Source organism: Staurois parvus, unplaced genomic scaffold, assembly GCF_062004578.1.
Source record: "Staurois parvus isolate SC_StPar_1 unplaced genomic scaffold, SC_StPar_1.0 ptg001300l, whole genome shotgun sequence".
In the NCBI taxonomy this organism is placed as follows: domain Eukaryota; kingdom Metazoa; phylum Chordata; class Amphibia; order Anura; family Ranidae; genus Staurois; species Staurois parvus.
In genome coordinates this window covers 355766-374828 of record NW_028319096.1, presented here as the reverse complement: position 1 = coordinate 374828, position 19063 = coordinate 355766, and the positions used below count along the sequence as shown (strand labels likewise).

The 19063-nt window shown below is 47.4% G+C and overlaps 1 protein-coding gene across 2 annotated transcripts in view; it reads left to right on the top strand.

Annotated features, from left to right (window-relative positions):
* Positions 1–19063, top strand: part of MAP2K5 (mitogen-activated protein kinase kinase 5) — a 345280-nt gene that overhangs the window by 111051 nt on the left and 215166 nt on the right. For both annotated transcript variants that reach the window (XM_089660977.1, XM_089660975.1), the window contains exon 8: positions 7614–7678. In XM_089660977.1, coding sequence (XP_089517103.1) covers positions 7614–7678 — 65 coding nt within the window. The remainder of the gene's footprint in view (positions 1–7613; positions 7679–19063) is intronic.

Genomic DNA, 19063 nt, shown 5'->3' with positions numbered 1-19063 from the left:
CAACATTGGAGGTGATTTATCCTTCCAAAGCAAATACACTTTTGCACACTGGTACTGACTAGTATTCCAGTGTTTCTCTTTTCCTTCAGTTTTTCTCCATCACTGAGCTAATGTGACCCCAGCACTGATGGAAAGGGGCAGGGGAGGGTCAGCTGACATCCTCCTTATCAAGTGATGATGTCATTGGTTGTCAGGACACCGGTGGCTAGTAGGTTGTAATGGTGCACAATGAAAACCTGTGGCTTTCTGTAACTAAAAGGCAGACCTGTCCTACCTGCTGGATTTGTATACAAGTTTTGGGCAATTTTTAAATATTTTGCCAAGGCACCACTGAAGAAACCTCAAGGCACTCAGGGTTCCTGGGCACCCTGGGTGAGAAAGGCTGTCCTAGAAGAAGGCAAAGGGTGGTGACACCAAATATTGATGGATTTGGATTTCTCCTCCATTTACTTTCCATTTTGTTAATTGATAAAATTAAACTATTAACGCTTCTATTTCTGAATTCTTATTTCACAGCATATTTCACACCTGCCTAAAACACAGTACCGTAGATGTGTAATATAGGTGTATGTCTAACTCTTCGTGATCTGGAGATTTTGTTTCCCCCGGGAGTTTGTTAAAACAGTAAGGAAAGTTTCCCAGTATATTCGTACATGTACCATGTAAAGCTCGCAGCCATTGTGCAACTGAATCCCCCCATCCCAGCGAGAAGTCATTTGCTCTCCATAAAGTTGGACATACACCGGAGAAATGTCATTCAAAAATGTTCTTCTTCAGAGCGTCCCGTTGCTTTTCTAATGGTTAGTGGGGTCCAATCGAAAGAGCAGGATGGAATTTTATTTTCTCAATCTAAAGAACTTCTAACTGTAAATGTGATTTTCATTTTGGGAAAACTTGTATATATTGTAATGAAACCTGCATCTGGGATTCCTGTCTGGATGGCAAGAAAGAATGTTCTGATGAACAATTTTTCAAACATTTTCATACAAGACCACCACTGCCTTGGTAAAGAAGCTGAGGGTAAAGGTGATGGACTGGCCAAGCATGTCTCCTGACCTAAACTCTATTGAGCATCTGTGGACATCCGAAAAACGGAAGATGGAGGAGCGCAAGGTCTTTAACATCCACCAGCTCCGTGATGTCGTCATGGAGGAGTGGAAGACGGAAGGTGGAGGAGCCCAAGGTCTCTAACATCCACCAGCTCCGTGACGTCGTCATGGAGGAGTTGAAGACGGAAGGTGGAGGAGCGCAAGGTCTCTAACATCCACCAGCTCCGTGACGTCGTCATGGAGGAGTGGAAGACGGAAGGTGGAGGAGCGCAAGGTCTCTAACATCCACCAGCTCCGTGACGTCGTCATGGAGGAGTGGAAGAGGACTCCAGTGGCAACCTGTGAAGCTCTGGTGATCTCCATGCTCAAGAAGGTTAAGGCAGTGCTGGAAAATAATGACGGCCACACAAAATATTGACACTTTGGGCCCAATTTGGACCTTGTCACTTAGGGGGGGACTCACTTTTGTTGCCAGCGGTTTAGACGATAATGGCGGTGTGTTGAGTTATTTTGAGGGGACAGCAAATGTACATGTTATACAAGCTGTACACTGACTACATCACATTGTAGCAAAGTGTCATTTATTCAGTGTTGTCACATGAAAAGATACAATAAAATATTTACAAAAATGTGAGGGGGGGACTCACTTCTGGGAGATCCTGTATTTTTGCTGCAGTCTCAAACAGCCTTCTTGCCGTGACTTTTCACTCCGAGATATTGATTCATGCAGCATTACCTCCGTCTTTATAGTAGAATTATGATGGTTTATGATGCATGTTTCAGGGTGGCCTGTTTTGCACACGTAAACCTCACCGTTAACCTTCAGATTCTTGATGGAAAGTGCGTTAAACAGCCCGCTCCGTAGTGTCCACTGGAGTCACTGAAGATCCCCCATATCTTCCCTCCCCTGATGTGACCCTCCGCACCTCGGATATATCATCCCAGCCTGACACCTTTTATCAAACTTTAATGAAATGACCCAGGCAAACAAATTGTCATTAAACTTTCCATCACTCTGTCCCTTGGTATCACCTTTTATAAATTGGACGGCAAATGTTGTATTGATCTTGCTGTTCTTGCAGCTGAACTTGAAATGACCTGGGCCTGTGTTGTTTATGGCCCCAAGTTGCTTTTCCCTGACACTTTACATCCAAAGCTTGACACACTCTTCCTCCGTCACTCAGTTCCCACTCTCGTCTCCTGATATTCTCTCCCCATCTCTGAGTAAGTCTCAATATACTTCCCTCCGTTGTCAATTGTCTCCCCCCAAACAAACACACCATTACTCCCTTCCTCTGTTGTATTTGACAGTTTATTCCTTTGCCTAGACTTTCCTCTTCTATGGTGTCTTTCTTACTCTCCTCCTTTTCTGTCCTCCTCTCCTCTTCTGTTTCTCTTTGACTATCACTCTTTCTCTCTCTCACCCATTTTGTTTTACATTTTCTCTCTTTCACTGTGTTCACAATTTTCTGGGCTTCCTCCGATGATACTTACCATGTCTCTGCTCTTTGTAATTTTCTCTTCATTGCTGTCTCTGTAGTCCCTCTTCACTCATTCACTCCCCCCTTTTTATCCTCACTCTCTTCTTCGATCCTTCTCTTCCACTCTCTCCCCTGTCCTCTCTACTTCTCTCCCATCCTCTCTACTACCCACCTAATGTACTACTCGCCTTCTCTACTACCCATCCTCTCTCTCCCCATCCTCTCTACTTTCCTCCCACTTGTCACCTTCCCATTCTGTTCTCTCTACTTCCCTTCCATTCTCTCTTCCACCCTCTACCTCCCTCCCACTCTCTTTGCTTCTGTCCTATTCCTCTCCCACCCTCTCTACTTCCCTCCAGACCTGGACTGGGACAAAAAATAGGCCTGGGCATTTTAGACTGGGGTGCAATGGCATTCACGGGGGCAGTTGGCAACAGAATATTCATGGAGTCGGTCCTGTGCACTGTGATGTAAAGGGGCACTGTGATATACAGTGGACTGCATGTAAAGGGGCACTGTATTGATTACAGTGCCCCTTTACAGTGCAGTGCCATTTATATCACAGTGTCCCTTTACATTACAGTGCCCCTAGAGATCTAATCACAGTGCCCCCTATATATTCAAAAAGGTGGTCCAATCCAGCAAAGAGACATCCCAATCCAGCAAAGAGACATCCCCATATAGCAAAGAGATATCCCCATCCACAAAGAGATGGGATGTCTCTTTGCTGGACAGGGATGTCTCTTTGCTGGATTGGGATGTCCTTTCTTGGACTGGGCTGTCTCTTTGCTGGATTGGGATGTCTCTTTGCTGGACCCAACTAAGCAAAGAGACAGCCCCGTCCAGCAAAGAGACATCCCCATCCAACAAAGAAACATCTCAATCCAGCAAAGACATATCCCCATCCAGCAGAGAGACATCCCCATCCAGCAGAGAGACAGCCCGTCAAACAAAGAGACAGCTCAGCTAGTAAAGAGACAGCCCATCCAGCAAAGAGACAGCCACCCAGCAAATAGACAGCTCAACCAGTAAGGAGACAGCTCAACCAGCAAAGAGACAGCCCAATCCACCGCCGCTACAGAGGTGTCATAGTGTGCCGGTCGGTGAAGGAGAGAGGCTGCCGTTGTTCCTTCAGTGCGGCTGTGTGTGCAGCGGCCGGCCGAGGAAGTGTCTATGTGTTGGCGCTTCCTGCTTGTCATCTAGAGCTGTCACTGCTGCTCTTCCTGTCAGCCCTGCTTTAGGCATAGCCACACAACGGGAGGTGAGCAGTGACCACCGTCTGTGTGAGCCCCGTTCAGACTGCGGTCGTCGCTTACCTCCCACTGTGCGGCCCGGTAATCAACAGGTCGTTCTTCCTAATGCCCGGTGGCCCCGGCCCACCGGGCAAATGCGCGGTGAGCCCTATGGCCAGTCCAAGCCTGCTTCCCTAACACCCTTTTTTACTTCCCTCCCACCCTCTCTACTTCTCTCCCAACCTCTCTATTTCTCTCCCAACCTCTCTATTTCTCTCCCACCCTCTCTATTTCTCTCCCACCCTCTCTATTTCTCTCCCACTCTTTCTGTTTCTCTCCTACCCTCTCTATTTCTCTCGCACCCTCTCTATTTCTCTCCCACTCTCTGTTTCGCTCCCACCCTCTCTATTTCTCTCCCACCCTCTCTATTTCTCTCCCACTCTCTCTGTTTTGCTCCCACCCTCTTTATTTCTCTCCCACCTTTTCTGTTTCTCTCTCACCCTCTCTATTTCTCTCCTTCCCTCTATATTTCTCTCCCACCCTCTCTGTTTCGCTCCCACCCTCTCTGTTTCGCTCCCACCCTCTCTGTTTCGCTCCCACCCTCTCTATTTCACTCTCACCCTCTCTATTTCACTCTCACCCTCTCTATTGCTCTCCCACCCTTTCTGTTTCTCTCCCACCCTTTCTGTTTCTCTCCCACCCTCTCTATTTCTCTCGCACCCTCTCTATTTCTCTCCCACTCTCTCTGTTTCTCTCCCACCCTTTCTGTTTCTCTCCCACCCTCTCTATTTCTCTTGCACCCTCTCTCTTTCTCTCCCACTCTCTCTGTTTCGCTCCCACCCTCTCTATTTCTCTCCCACTCTCTCTGTTTCTCTCACACCCTTTCTGTTTGTCTCCCACCCTCTCTATTTCTCTCGCACCCTCTCTATTTCTCTCCCACCCTCTCTATTTCTCTCCCACCCTATTTATTTCTCTCCCACTCTCTCTATTTCTCTCCCACCCTCTCTATTTCTCTCCCACCCTCTCTATTTCTCTCCCACCCTATTTCTCTCCCACCCTCTCTGTTTCTCTCCCACCCTCTCTGTTTCTCCCACCCTCTCTATTTCTCTCTCACCCTCTCTGTTTCTCTCCCACCCTCTCCGTTTCGCTCTCACCCTCTCTATTTCTCTCCCACCCTCTCTGTTTATCTCCCACTCTCTCTATTTCTCTCCCACTCTCTCTATTTCGCTCCCACCATCTCTGTTTTGCTCTCACCCTCTCTATTTCTCTCCCACCCTCTCTATTTCGCTCCCACCATCTCTGTTTTGCTCTCACCCTCTCTATTTCTCTCCCACCCTCTCTATTTCGCTCCCACCATCTCTGTTTTGCTCTCACCCTCTCTATTTCTCTCCCACCCTCTCTATTTCTCTCCCACCCTCTCTATGTCTCTCCCACTCTCTTTCACAACCTTAGTACTTCCAACCTCCCATCTCTCTCTCACATCCTCTCTACTTCCATCCCACTCTCCCATCCACCCCTCTACATACCTCCCACTCTCTTCCTAACTTCTCTACTTCCCTCCCACTTTCTCTTCCTCCCTCCCACTCTCTCCTAACCTCTCTACTTCCCTCCCACTTTCTCGCTCACCCTCTGCACAATAAACTTTAGATTTACCAAAACTATGTAATTTAAGGATCTCCGTAAACTATCCAATCAACATTCTATCCAATCAGACAGGTCCTTGCATTAAATAGTAGTTGGCAGATCTAAGGCCTTGTTTACACGAGTGGCAAGGAGGCGATACAATGAGGCAGCCGAGCCATGTTTTTAAAGCTCCAATCATCTACTTAAGACATGCGGTTGGAGGGGATCATGCAGAGCAATGTAAAGTATATGTGAACCGTCACTTTATGAAACAACCCATTCGTTTTAAAATAGAAGTGATCACATATCCTCTGTTCTCAGCTGCATAAGGACATCAGAGAGCTGGGGGAGGAGAAACAGCAGCACATTCGTCTTCCTAGGGAATGGCTGTGCAGGGGGAGAGGTGTCAACACAAGTCTGATCATTGGCTGAGTTCCCAGCACAACCAGAAAACTGACCACGCTGTGCTCTCATGCCTAGTGTAGTCAGTTTTTAAAAGGACAGCAGAGGAACTGGCAGGAACACCAGATATTTCACACAAAGGAAGCAATACAAAGAGAACAGGAGACTTTTTCATACAAGTACACGGTACAGCAGGCACAGATCAGGAATGTGAAATGTTGGGGTAACATATTGTTTAACTCTCCATATTGAGTTTGACAGGCGGCCATGACTTTTCCATTTATTCCTTCTCTTGTACTGGCTGTAGTCTTTGCACTTTATAGCTCCTCTGTAATATTCATGTGCTCTTTGTATTTTGTGCACTTGTTGCACTATTGGCCTTTTTTGTCTTAAGTATTAGATTTTTAGACTGTAAGCTCCTATGAGTAGGGCCCTCAGTGGCGTCCCTAGGCAGGTGCGGGAGGTGTGCGCCCCACCGGGTGACACCTGTTGCACGGGGTGACACCAGACCTGCTCCACGAAAAGGTAAGTTTTAAAGCAAGCCGACGATCCCCGCAGCATGGATCGGATCTGCGGATTGAGCATAATGGATCGGAGTCCGATCCATTATGCTCCCCAATCCGCAGATCCGATCCATCCTGCGGGGATTGTCGGCTTGCTTTAAAACTTTTCGTGGAGAGATCAGGTAACCCCCGTATAGGTTGCAAGCCGACGATCCCCGTAGGATGGATCGGATTTGCCGATTGGGAAGCACAATGGATCGGACTGCAATCCATAATGCTCAATCCGCAGATCCGATCCATCCTGCAGGGATCGTCGGAGGGGTGACACCATGTGTTACCGCATCGGGTGACACCAACCGTCTAATTCTCTTGTATCAAATTGTATTGTAACTTTACTGTCTCCTTTTATATTGTGAAGCGCTCTACAAATATTGGTGCTATGTAAAGCAGGGGCAGACTGACCATTTGGAAACTCGGGTACTTCCCGAGGGTCCAGGGTCAGTAGGGGGCGCTTTCGGACACTTTCTCCCCCTTCCAGTCCGGACATTTTCCTCCCCCTTCCAGTCCGGACACTTTCCCCCCCTTCCAGTCCGGACACTTTCACCCCCTTCCAGTCCGGACACTTTCACCCCCCTTCCAGTCCGGACACTTTCCCCCCCTTCCAGTCTGGACACTTTCCCCCCCTTCCAGTCTGGACACTTTCCCCCCCTTCCAGTCTGGACACTTTCCCCCCCTTCCAGTCCGGACACTTTCCCCCCCTTCCAGTCCGGACACTTTCCCCCCCTTCCAGTCCGGACACTTTCACCCCCTTCCAGTCCGGACACTTTCACCCCCTTCCAGTTCGGACACTTTCACCTCCAGGGGCGGACTGACCATTTGGAAACTCGGGCACTGCCCGAGGGCCCGGGGTCAGTAGGGGGCCCCATGAGATGCCCATGGTACCTTTTTCATAGGCTTTTTTGAGTGTGGGCAAGGACACAGGGGCCCCATGATCCCCTATTGCCCAGGGGCCCCATGAGTTGTCAGTCCGCCCCTGATGTAAAGTAGAATTATAATGCTTAAGTGGTTTGTTTTGTTTTCTGTTCTTCTCTGCTTTTGGTCTTCTTTCCTTAGCACTGTTGAGGTATTTCCCCTGGCGCAGTCGCTCTTCAGTTCTGGCTCTGCTGCTCCCCGGTTCTCATGAGTTATGTTTATCCCCATCTTCAGTTTTTGCCTTTTTTTTTAGATTTCTTTTTTTTTTTTTGTTATGTAGGTCTGTGTAGTTCCTATCTACTCTGCAGAAGGACACAAAGCTGACTTTACTTTTTTTCCTGTTGTCTTTAGATTAATGAACTTGACATTCAGAATCGCGACATTCTAGGTCATGGAAATGGCGGAACTGTGTATAAGTGAGTATATATTTTCTCTTACATATATGCCAGATGCTTTGTCATTTATGCCGTAGGCTGCTTAATCAGAGTGGCTAAAAAAAAACCTGTCTTACAGTAAGCAAGATTCTTCAATTTTAAGCTGAATTCCAGGAATTGTAAAAAAAAAAAAAAAAAAGTAAAGGTATACTATGAGTAAAGTCCAAGGAGGTTAATGAACAAAACAAACACAAACAGGGGCGCACTCTCATCGTGCATTACCGTGGTAACACCGCGTGTTTATTGTGTAATCAAATAGATATATACTCACAAACCAAAGGAGAAATAAAAGCAGAATAGATAGTCCGCAATGGCAGTCAATGCAATACTGTGCCCTAATTAGGGATAGGTTGACACGTTTCGGGAGACGAACCCCCTTCCTTGAGCTCTGAGGAAAGGGGTTCGTCTCCCGAAACGTTTCAACTTATCCCTAATTAGGGCACAGCATTGCATTGCCTGCCATTGCGGACTATCTATTCTGCTTTTATTTCTCCTTTGGTGTACACGTGGTGTACCACGGTAATGCACGATGCGAGTGCGCCCCTGTTTGTTTTTGTTCATTAGTATCCAGATTTCCCGATCATTGAAGGGCTGCACCTCTTCGTTTGACATTCTGAATTTTTTCTAGTCTGCATGAGGATTTGAACGCTGGTTTTGTTTGTTTGTTTTTGGAAAGTCCAAGGAGGCGCATGGCATCTCCTGGATTTATCTTTATTTACTCTTTTATTGAACTCCCAGAAGATGGCCGGCTGTAGCTGTATTTCCCAGAGCCTGAGGCTCATACTGCAAGTCTAAACCTCTTCAACATTAGAGTCGGTGCAGCTGCTATGCCTGCCCCTCTGTCAGACACCGCCTGGAGGTATCTCTAGCAACCCACAGCGCTGGGTTCCTCAAGGCGCGGGGTCTAAGTCCCAATCTGCTTATTCACCAGGGCCCCTGATGGTGGGGATGGACTTGGAGCAGACTGAGACCAGGTCGCGACCCCTGAGTATGTCCGGCAGTGGTAGAGAGTACCGTCAGAGGTGTTGCGGGAAATAGAGCCTGACGTAAAGAGGCTGGTAGGCCTGGCAGCAGGGACTGATCCGAGCGGGATGGATGGACAGTCAGCGTAACGTAAGGCGTAGTCAGGCAGGCCGGGTCAGCAACGTGCGGGCAGCGAGGTACCAGAGGAGCAGGCAGAGAATGGTCAAGGTCACGAACCGGGTTCAGCAATCTAACGGGTAGCGAGGTACCAAGGATAAGGCAGGAGAGTGGTCAGGTCAAGCCAGGGGTCAAGCAGGAGACAATCAGCAGGGTCAGGATCAAGCAGAGGTAACTTCACAAATCAGATCACAGGAACAGGACAATAAGACCGAACGCCAATTGCACATACCTCCTGTCCTGTTTAAATAGCGCGCCCTGCGCTGTCATTGGTGCCAGGCGCGTGTCCGCGATCGCGAGTGCACATGCGCGGCCGTCTCCGCTGCCGCGATCGCCCAGGTCCCGCTGCCCGCTGGCTACAGCGTGTCGGTGTTCTGCGCATGCACCGCCCAGCGTATCGCAGCAGAACACCCAACCCCTGACACCCTCCCTTCTCCCTGCCCAATCACAGAAGCCTTTGTATTATGTAAACTCATTCACAAAATACAAAGGCTGAATGGGAAGCAGAGGGGAGGGGCGGACATAGCTGCTCTGTGTGCCTCCCTCTCTCAGCCCTGAGTGTCAGTGTTTTGCTCCTGCCCAGTCATAAACCTGTCAGGTATAAATAATAGAGATAAGTTCAGGATATGTCATGCACCTCCTTGGACTTAAAAAGTAATTCTACTTTTTTTTTGAGAAAAAAAAAATCCCCCAAAGGTGATCTATGTACATTGCAAGGATTTGAACAAACTTTGTTACTGAGCCCTACCTTTTGTTATTCTGAAGAAATAGCCGTTTGTGCGTCTGTGTCCATGTGCAAAGTGATTGTGAATGGGTGATTTTATAATTATCAATCAGCCGCTGCAGGACTCTGAGGAAAGTGGCAGGGTCTGCATCTCTTTAGATGTGATTTCTCTTGGTCAGTATCTCACCCAAAATTAAATATTTGTTGCAGGGGTTGCCCAAAATCTGAATGGTTTCTTAGTGCAGGCTTTTGGGAAAATCAGTGAACCAATCACTGGAAGTGACATTTTCAGGGTGGCGTTCTGTACACCATCTGTGTACAGAAACCCTCAAGGGTGCCACATTGCATTTCATTTTACAGAAAATTACAGGTAATGTTAAATAACATCACATATAGGTGGTGTGGTATATCGCATGTGATTCACACAGGAACCGCTCCGCATGCCTGCGCGAATCACATGCGATTTGTGTGCGGTGCGATTGGAGCTGTACATTTTGTATGGCTCTATTCGCACCAAAAGCATGCAGGACCCTTTTTTTTTGGTCCGCACTAGAATCGGATCGCACGGGTATTCACAACTATGCGATCCGATTCTGCACATCGCACCGCGTTTTGAGGACCGATTTCGGGGTGTTGTTAACTTATCGTACACACCCGCAGCGGTTCGCATAAACTGGATGTGATTCTGATGGGGTGCGGGATTCACATAGAACACTCTGCGAATTCCGCACCGCATCCATGTGAACCCGGGCTCAATTGCGATATGACTCGAGTCGTGGTTGTATACGCTAGATTATTTTTTTTTTCTTTGCTAATTTTTTTTTTCCCTCTAAAGTGGAGTTACCCTATAACTCGTAGTGCGCCTGCACTTTTCACAAAGTGTCAGAATTCCTGGAATTCAGTTTTAAAAACGCTGCAATCCAGAGCTGCCCCCACGGTAATTGACTAGATGTCCTTCACTTTCTGGGTTGAATGATGGTCAGCATCATTGAACCTACTTCTTCCAATCCCAGGCTCTCACGGACCCACCCCTAAGCTGGGTAATACAGTGGAGAGGTCCTCTTTTTGATGGGGCTTTAAAGGTACAGACAATCACTAAAAAGTTAGATACCAAAGAAATGTTCCAATAAATACAACACTTCTATTATACCAACATCATTGCGCCAATGTAATAAAGAGAAGAAATACGCTCACTGGATGCTGCTATTATTAAAAAACTCAAAATAATAATAAAAATGTGAAAAATATACAAATCACAAATAATAGCGCAAACCAAATCACACAACTAAATATAACCACTACCAAATAAGTGCATATTAATAGTGCAAACAAAAAATCAAATAGGGAATCTCAATATAGTCCATTCAGAAAAGTCCATATAACATGATCCTCAGTAAATGAAGTAATGAGATCCTCCTTCATAAGCAATGTGGTATCCAGTGCTCAAAAACACCCCATCAAAATGCACACTCACCATGTGCTAGTAATTAAGCAGCATGTCAGTATATATCCAGCATTCACCAAAGTCTGTTTGGTGAATGCTGGATATATACTGACATGCTGGTTAATTACTAGCACATGGTGAGTGTGCATTTTGATGGGGTGCTTTTGAGCACTGGATACCACATTGCTGCGTTTGCATACCGCGTTTATGCGTGTTTTTTAAAGATAACCTCAGGAGACCTTCCAAAATGCCCAGAATGCACTGAAAAACAGTAAAAAAATTTACTATTTCAGACATTTTGAGAGAGCAGAAGCAGTATGTGTGGAGATGACCGATCTTTTTTGGTTGTATTCACTATGGATCCCAGCCAGGGGCGGACTGACTATTTGGAAACTCGGGCACTGCCCGAGGGCCCGTGGTCAGTAGGGGGCCCCATGAGATGCCCCTGGTACCTTTTTCATAGGCTTTTTTGAGTTTGGGCAAGGACACAGGGGCCCCATGATCCCCTATTGCCCGGGGGGCCCCATGAGTTGTCAGTCCGCCCCTGATCCCATCATTATTATTATTATAATACAGTATTTATATAGCGCTGAAAGGTTTGCTCAGCGCTGTACATTATAGTGGGGGACAGAACATGAGACAATACAGTAACAATACAATACATGAGGGGTTCGAGGGCCCTGCTCCTTGGAGCTTACAATCTAGGAGGGAGGGGATAGTGGTACAGGAGGAAGTGGCTATGGGGGATGGAGTGGTGGGAGGAGTGGAGGAGATCCACTGTTAGGTGAGGGCGGGGTAGGCTTCCCTGAAGAGATGGGTTTTCAGGGTGCGCCTAAAGGTGAGGAGGGTAGGTGACAGTCTGATAGATTGGGGTAGTGAGTTCCAAAAAATGGGGGAGGTCCTGGAGAAGTCCTGCAGTCGGGCGTAGGAGGTGGAGACCAGAGAGCTAGAAAGTAGGAGGTCTTGTGAGGAGTGAAGATTACGGGTTGGGTGGTATTTGGGTATCAGGTCAGTGAGGTAGTTATGAGCATAACGCGGCACGTTCTACCATTGTCTCCTTCACGCGAAACCTGCAACTGACTGCGTTGGTGTACCGGGTCCATTTGAATACATGGAAAACGCTTTGCATGCATTTTTGATGATGAAAAAAGGCTCTGGACAGCATGGAACAGGCTATGGAACAGTTAAAAAACGCTTCTAAACGCGGTTAGCCGCGTTTACAAGCATTTGGCGTTTGAAATGCTGATAAAATCTACTCCTGAACACAAGTTCGGTGCGTTCAAAAAAACGACTGTAAACTCAACTGCCTGTAAACGACTGTAAACGACGATGTGTACACGGACACAGGAAAACATTAGGGAGAGTTCAGGGGCTGCTGAAAAAAAACGCAGAAAAGCTCCTAAACGCGAATTTATCAGCTGCAGTGTACATGAGCCCTAACTTATCCGTCCTTTTTTTTTTTTTTTTACAATTGTATGCATAAAAATTGATTGCCTTTTAACTGTTGAACTGTCAGTCCACTATTTGATAAACCTGTGCCTTTCAAGTCCCATCAAAAAGAGGACCTCTCCACTGCACTTTCTCAGGGATGATGGCACCTCTTTTATTGCATCCCTTCCTTTTTCTAACCTTGGTAATGGCTAGGGAATGAGAATCTGCGCAGTGACGAGCGCATCTCTCTGTCTGCACATGAACTGATTGGCTTCTTGCATTGCTTCTGCCGCTCCCCTTCTGAACCCTGTTGTACAAGGTCTGCAAGAGACGGTGCCCATCGGCAGCAGATCTTCTCCCTTCTCTCTTCTCACAGGAGACTCGGCGGCAGCGGGAGCCGTTGGCTGCTGTAAGCCAAATCCTGTGAAGAGAGATCGGGGAGGTTGCAGGGCCATGCCATGCTGTGTGTGTCTATGAACGCACATTGCCCAGCTTGGGAGCACACCCACATGAGTGCCCCCATGGTAGCCGGCTTGCTATGGGGGCACTCAGAGAAGAGGAGAAGCGGTGAGTGCTGGCAAGGGAACCCAAGAAGAAGAGGATCGGGCTGCTCTGTGCAAAACCATGACACAGAACAGAAAGAATAGCATGTTTATTATTTTTTTTTAAAATTGAAGCTTTACAAGCTCCTAAATGATGTATTAACCACTTGCTAATCCCCTGCAATACATTTACTGCAACAGATCAGCTTGTACAGGCGCAATCACGTACATGTATGTTACGGCTTTCTTCCAGGTCAGTTCGCGCATGCTGTGCTGTCATTGGCCACGGCACAAGCTGATCAGCGGGTCCCGGCCAATTATTTATGGCCAGAACCCACTGATCGGCTCAGCGAATGACAGAAGAGAGCCCTGTGTTGGTAAACAACACAGAATTCTCTTCATACAGCAGAAATGTGCTGGGTTTTTTTCTCCCTGCAAAACAGGCAGTAAAAACCAGCACATTGCTTAGTAAAACGGCACACAGTAAACACTCTTAGGCACATATTTAACCCCTTGATCGCCCTAGATCAGGGGTGGGCAAACTGTGGCTCTCCAGCTGTTGCAGGACTACAAGTTCCATCATGCCTCTGCAAGTCATAGCTGTAACTGTCAGTTTTTTAATGTTGCAATGCCTCATGGGAAATGTAGTTCCACAACAGCTGGAGAGCCGCAGTTTGTCCACCCCTGCCCTAGATGTTAACCCCTTCCCAGCCAGTGTCATTAGTACGGTGACAGTTCATATTATTAGCACTGATCACTGTATTAGTGTCACTGGAGATGTCAGTGGCAGTTAGTCAGTCCCCCCCATGTCAGTTAGTGTCAGATTGCCCAACGCGCTATCACGTTCCCATTATAAGCTGCTGATCAATGCCATTATTAATGTAAAAAGCTAAATATAAATATGTCTTTATATGTACCATAGTTTGTAGACGCTATGACTTTCACAAAAACCAGTAAATATACACTTATAGGTATTTTTTTTTATTTTTTATCAAAGACATGTAGCAGAATACATTTTGGCCAAATTTATGAAGAAATTAGATTTTTTTTGATTTTTTCATCGGATGTTTTATAGCAGAAAGTTGAAAAAATTGTTTTGTTTTTTTTTTTTTTGGTCTTTTTTCATTTACCGTATATAGCAAAAATTTAAAAATAAAAAACCCAGTGGTGATCAAACACTTCCAAAGGAAAGCTCTATTTGTGTAGAAAAAAAGTGCTATAAACTTTGTTTGCATACAGCATTGCATGACCACGCAATTACCAGATAAAGTATTGTAGTGCCGAACTGCAAAAAAATGGCCTGGTCATGAAGGGGGTAAAATCTTTTGGAGCTCAAGTAGTTAATTAATAAAGAACCAATGTTATGTCTTTCTACACTTTAGTTTCTAGTTATAAACATTAAAATTGGCCTGACACCCTTCTACCATTCAAGCCTTTTTATTATTATTATTACTATACAGGATATATATATAACGGGAGACAATACAGCAACAATACAGTTCAATACAAGAGGGTTAGGAGGGCCCTGATCCTTGGAGCTTACAATCTAGGAGGGAGGGGCTAGTGGTACAAAAGGTAGTAACTGTGGGGGATGGACTGGTTGGAGGAGTAGAAGATTCCATTATTAGCTGATGACAGGATAGGCTTCCCTGAAGAGAGAGGTTTTCAGAGATCGCCTAAAAGTAAGCAGAGTAGGCGATAGTCTGATAGATTGGGGTAGAGACTTCCAGAGGATGGGGGAGGCTCTGGAGAAGTCCTGGAGATGAGCATGGGAGGAGGAGACAAGGGAGCTAGAAAGCAGGAGGTCGGGGGAGGGGCGGAGAGGACGGTTTTGGTGATATTTGGAGTCAAGATTGTTGCTGTAATTGGGGCGGAGTTATAAATGGCTTTATATGTTATTGTTAATGTTTTGAATTGTATTCGTTTGGCAATGGGAAGCCAGTGGAGGGATTGGCAGAGAGGGGTGGAGGACACTGAGTGGAGGCCAGTGGAGGGATTGGCAGAGAGGGTTGGAGGATACTGAGTGGAGGCCAGTGGAGGGCATGGCAGAGAGGGGTGGGGGACACTGAGTGGAGGCCAGTGGAGGGATTGGCAGAGAGGGGTGGAGGACACTGAATGGAGGCCAGTGGAGGAATTGGCAGAGAGGGGTGGAGGACACTGAGTGGAGGTCAGTGGAGGGATTGGCAGAGAGGGGTGGAGGACACTGAGTGGAGGTCAGTGGAGGGATTGGCAGAGAGGGATGGAGGACACTGAGTGGAGGTCAGTGGAGGGATTGGCAGAGAGGGATGGAGGACACTGAGTGGAGGCCGGTGGAGGGATTGGCAGAGAGGGGTGGAGGACACTGAATGGAGGCCAGTGGAGGGATTGGCAGAGAGGGGTGGCAGATACAGAACGGTTAGTAAGGCGGATGAGTCTGGCAGCAGCATTCATGATAGACTGAAGAGGGGATAGACTGCGATGATGTCGGCCAATGAGGAGGGAGTTACAATAATCAAGGTAACTATTTTTTGATCTTTATATTATTGATCTTTGTATGTGTTTGGTGGCCCTATGGGCTGGCAGAGAGGCTCAGGTGGTGGTGGGTAGGGGTGGGGGGTGGGGGGCAGTGTCAGATTGATTCTTGCTGGAAGAGTCAAGATTTGCATGTCTAAGGCCGTCTTGATTGCTGTGATATGCCGTTTACAATGAAGATGTTCTCTGCTTCTGCATATTTCATTCTCGTCTCGAATTGTCCAGGTTTGCTGCTTCATTACGGGAATGGCCACGGGCTGAGATATTTATATGACCCCGCACTCCATACACCGTTAAGCACACACATGTGTACTCCAGCTCGCACTGTTAATCCAGACTCAGCAGGTTTTTGCTGAAATATGGCCGCCGCGTATTGATTTTTTTCCTGAACTCAATTGGATGAAAACTTGTTTGTGTAGCAATATCGGTCTGTCCAGGACCCTGAAACAATACTCTCCACGCAGTGTAATCACCAGTCTGCTTCTTGGGGATAATAACATTTCTGTGAAGAAATAAAGCTATAGGTAGACCCTTTTTCATCTGAATTTCCGGGAGGCATTCCTGGCAGCCCCCTTCAAGCCTCTTCTGTTAACACTTCTATGGCCGTATCTCAGCACCACTTTGATAGGCTCGACACTGGAAGAGTTTTCACAGCCTTTAAAAAAAGAGCCTGAAAAGCTCAAGAAAAATGCTTCCCCATGTATGTGAATTTGTTCCCACTGAGGCGTTGCGCTTACAGCATCTTTGGGGCATGTTTGGGGAGTTCAAAAAAAGCCCCAAAAATGCCTCTTCCCATTGGAATCAATGGAAAACACCTGAAAATCGCCTCTGAGATGTGTTTATTGGTGCAGTTTTAAGTCACGTGTTCTTTATAAAAACGTTACCTGTATAAAAGACACCTGTCCACAGGAGCAATCAAACCATCAGATTCCAAACTCTCCACCATGGCAAAGACCAAAGAGCTGTCCAAGGATGTCGGACAAGATGGTAGACCTACACAAGGCTGGACTGGGCTACCAAACTATGGCCAAGCAGCTTGGTGAGAAGGTGACAACAGTTGGTGCAATCATTCACAAATGGAAGAAACACAAAACAAGTGTCAGTCTCCCTAGGTCTGGTGCACCATGCAAGATCTCACCTCGTGGAGTGTCAATGATCATGAGAACAGTGAGGAATCATCCCAGAACTACATGTGTGTCTGGGCAGGAGCTGGGAAACGGACAGGCAGGCCTAATAACAATGTAAAGCACAGGCTGATGACAACCACCACCCACAGACCGAAGTCCCTCAGGGCGCGGAGTCTAAGTCCCAGGCTGCCCTTCACCAGGGCCCCTGATGGTGGGGATGGACTTGACGCAGCCAGGAACCAGGTCGCGGCCCCTGAGGCACCCCAGCTGCGGTAATGGCCGCCGCCAATGGCGTGTAGCTAGTGGTAAAGACAATAGAGTAGACGGGCAGGCCGGGTCAACAACAACGAGACAAAACGGTACAGGACAGCAGACGAGAATCACAGGTCACGAGCTGGGTTCAGCAACGGAGGGTCAGATCAAAGGAGAACACAAAGAATGGTCAGGTCACAAGCCGAGTCAGATTCCAGGAGCGTCACGAGAGTCAGAACAGAGTAACAGCAACACCAAGACACAAGACACAAGTGCAAAGAGCATGTGCGGAACACAGGCTTATATGTCATCAGCCACACCCCTCTGTGGGATGGACCTCAGAGACCTGAAGGCATAAAAGATTCCCACCATGCTCTGCAGAAATCCAAGATGGATGCCAGCACATGGAGTAACATAACCTCTGGTAAAAAGGTAGGACCTTGACAGTACCTCCTCCTCAAGGGCCCCTCCCCCTCCGCGGCTCAACAAAAGGTTTCTGAGGAAAGCGGGTATGAAAAGCGCGGAGGAGGGCAGGAGCATGGACATCTGTGGAAGGAACCCAGGAACGTTCCTCGGGACCATAACCACGCCAATGGACCAGGAACTGCAACCGACCGCGCACCAATCGAGAGTCCAGGATCCGGCTCACCTCATACTCCTCATGACCGTCAACCCGGATGGGACGGGGCCGAGGCAGAGAGGTAGTGAAGCGATTGCAGACCAGAGGTTTCAACAGGGATACATGGAAGGTATTGGAGATCCGCATCCCAGGAGGAAGGGCTAGGGCATAGGCCACCGGATTCACCTTGCGGAGAATGCGAAAAGGACCAACAAAACGGTACAGGACAGCAGACGAGAATCACAGGTCACGAGCCGGGTTCAGCAACGGAGGGTCAGATCAAAGGAGAACACAAAGAATGGTCAGGTCACAAGCCGAGTCAGATTCCAGGAGCGTCACGAGAGTCAGAACAGAGTAACAGCAACACAGACACAAGACACAAGTGCAAAGAGCATGTGCGGAACACAGGCTTATATGTCATCAGCCACACCCCTCTGTGGGATGGACCTCAGAGACCTGAAGGCATAAAAGATTCCCACCATGCTCTGCAGAAATCCAAGATGGATGCCAGCACATGGAGTAACATAACCTCTGGTAAAAAGGTAGGACCTTGACAACGTGAGGATCTTGTCAATGATCTCCAGGTAGCTGGGACCACAGTCACCAAGAAAACAATTGGTAACACACTACTGTGGTCCGACCGCTCCGTGAGGACGTCGGATTGACGAAACACGTAGGGCGGAGCCTAGTAGATGACATCAGGACGTTCCCTGTGGCTGTCGGCGGTTTGTCCGCGGTGAGCAGGGCTCGTCCATCTTCTTTCCTCCTCTATGCGGTTTGTGAAACAGTTTTAAACTTGCTGCACCATCATGCCTTTTCTTTGTTCCTGAATGCCATCCCCACACACATGGAGAAATGATTGCCATATGAAAGGTCCTATCTATTAGTGGCTGCAGAGTATTGCTCTTGATACCTGGATCCTGCCCAATACTACAGAGCATTGCTTCTAGAGTCTGGAAATATTCATCGCTCCCAGAGCAAACACGCTTATGCTGATTTATAATTTGATCAGCATTTAGCTCTGGTGAGTTTATCTCATTCATCTGGTGGTGGATTGATCACGGTGTTATGATATATATATGATTTTATGACAGCTATATGGATGTCACACAGAGTTAAATGGATTTTTTGGGTTATTATATATGATTTTCTGGTGTCTATATGGTGTTTGGACTGTTACACAAAGTTCTATGGACTTTTTTTTTTTGTTTATTTTCAGCTCATTCCTATTTATATTTACTTTTATGTCCATTGGATTGCCAGACAGAGAATCGTGATTCGTCAGTCCAGAGGACACGTCTCCACTGCTCTAGAGTCCAGTGGCGGCATGCTTTACACCACCGCATCCAACACTTGGCATTGCACTTGGTAATGGAAGGCTTGGATGCAGCTGCTTGGCCATGGAAACCCATTCCATGAAGCTCTCTACGCACTGTTGTTGGGCTCATCTGAAGGCCACACCAAGTTTGGAGGTCTTTAGCTATTGACTCTGCAGACAGTTGGCGACTTCTGCGCACTGTGCGCTTCAGCATGTGCTGACCCCGCTCTGTCATGTGACGTGGCCTACCACTTGGTGG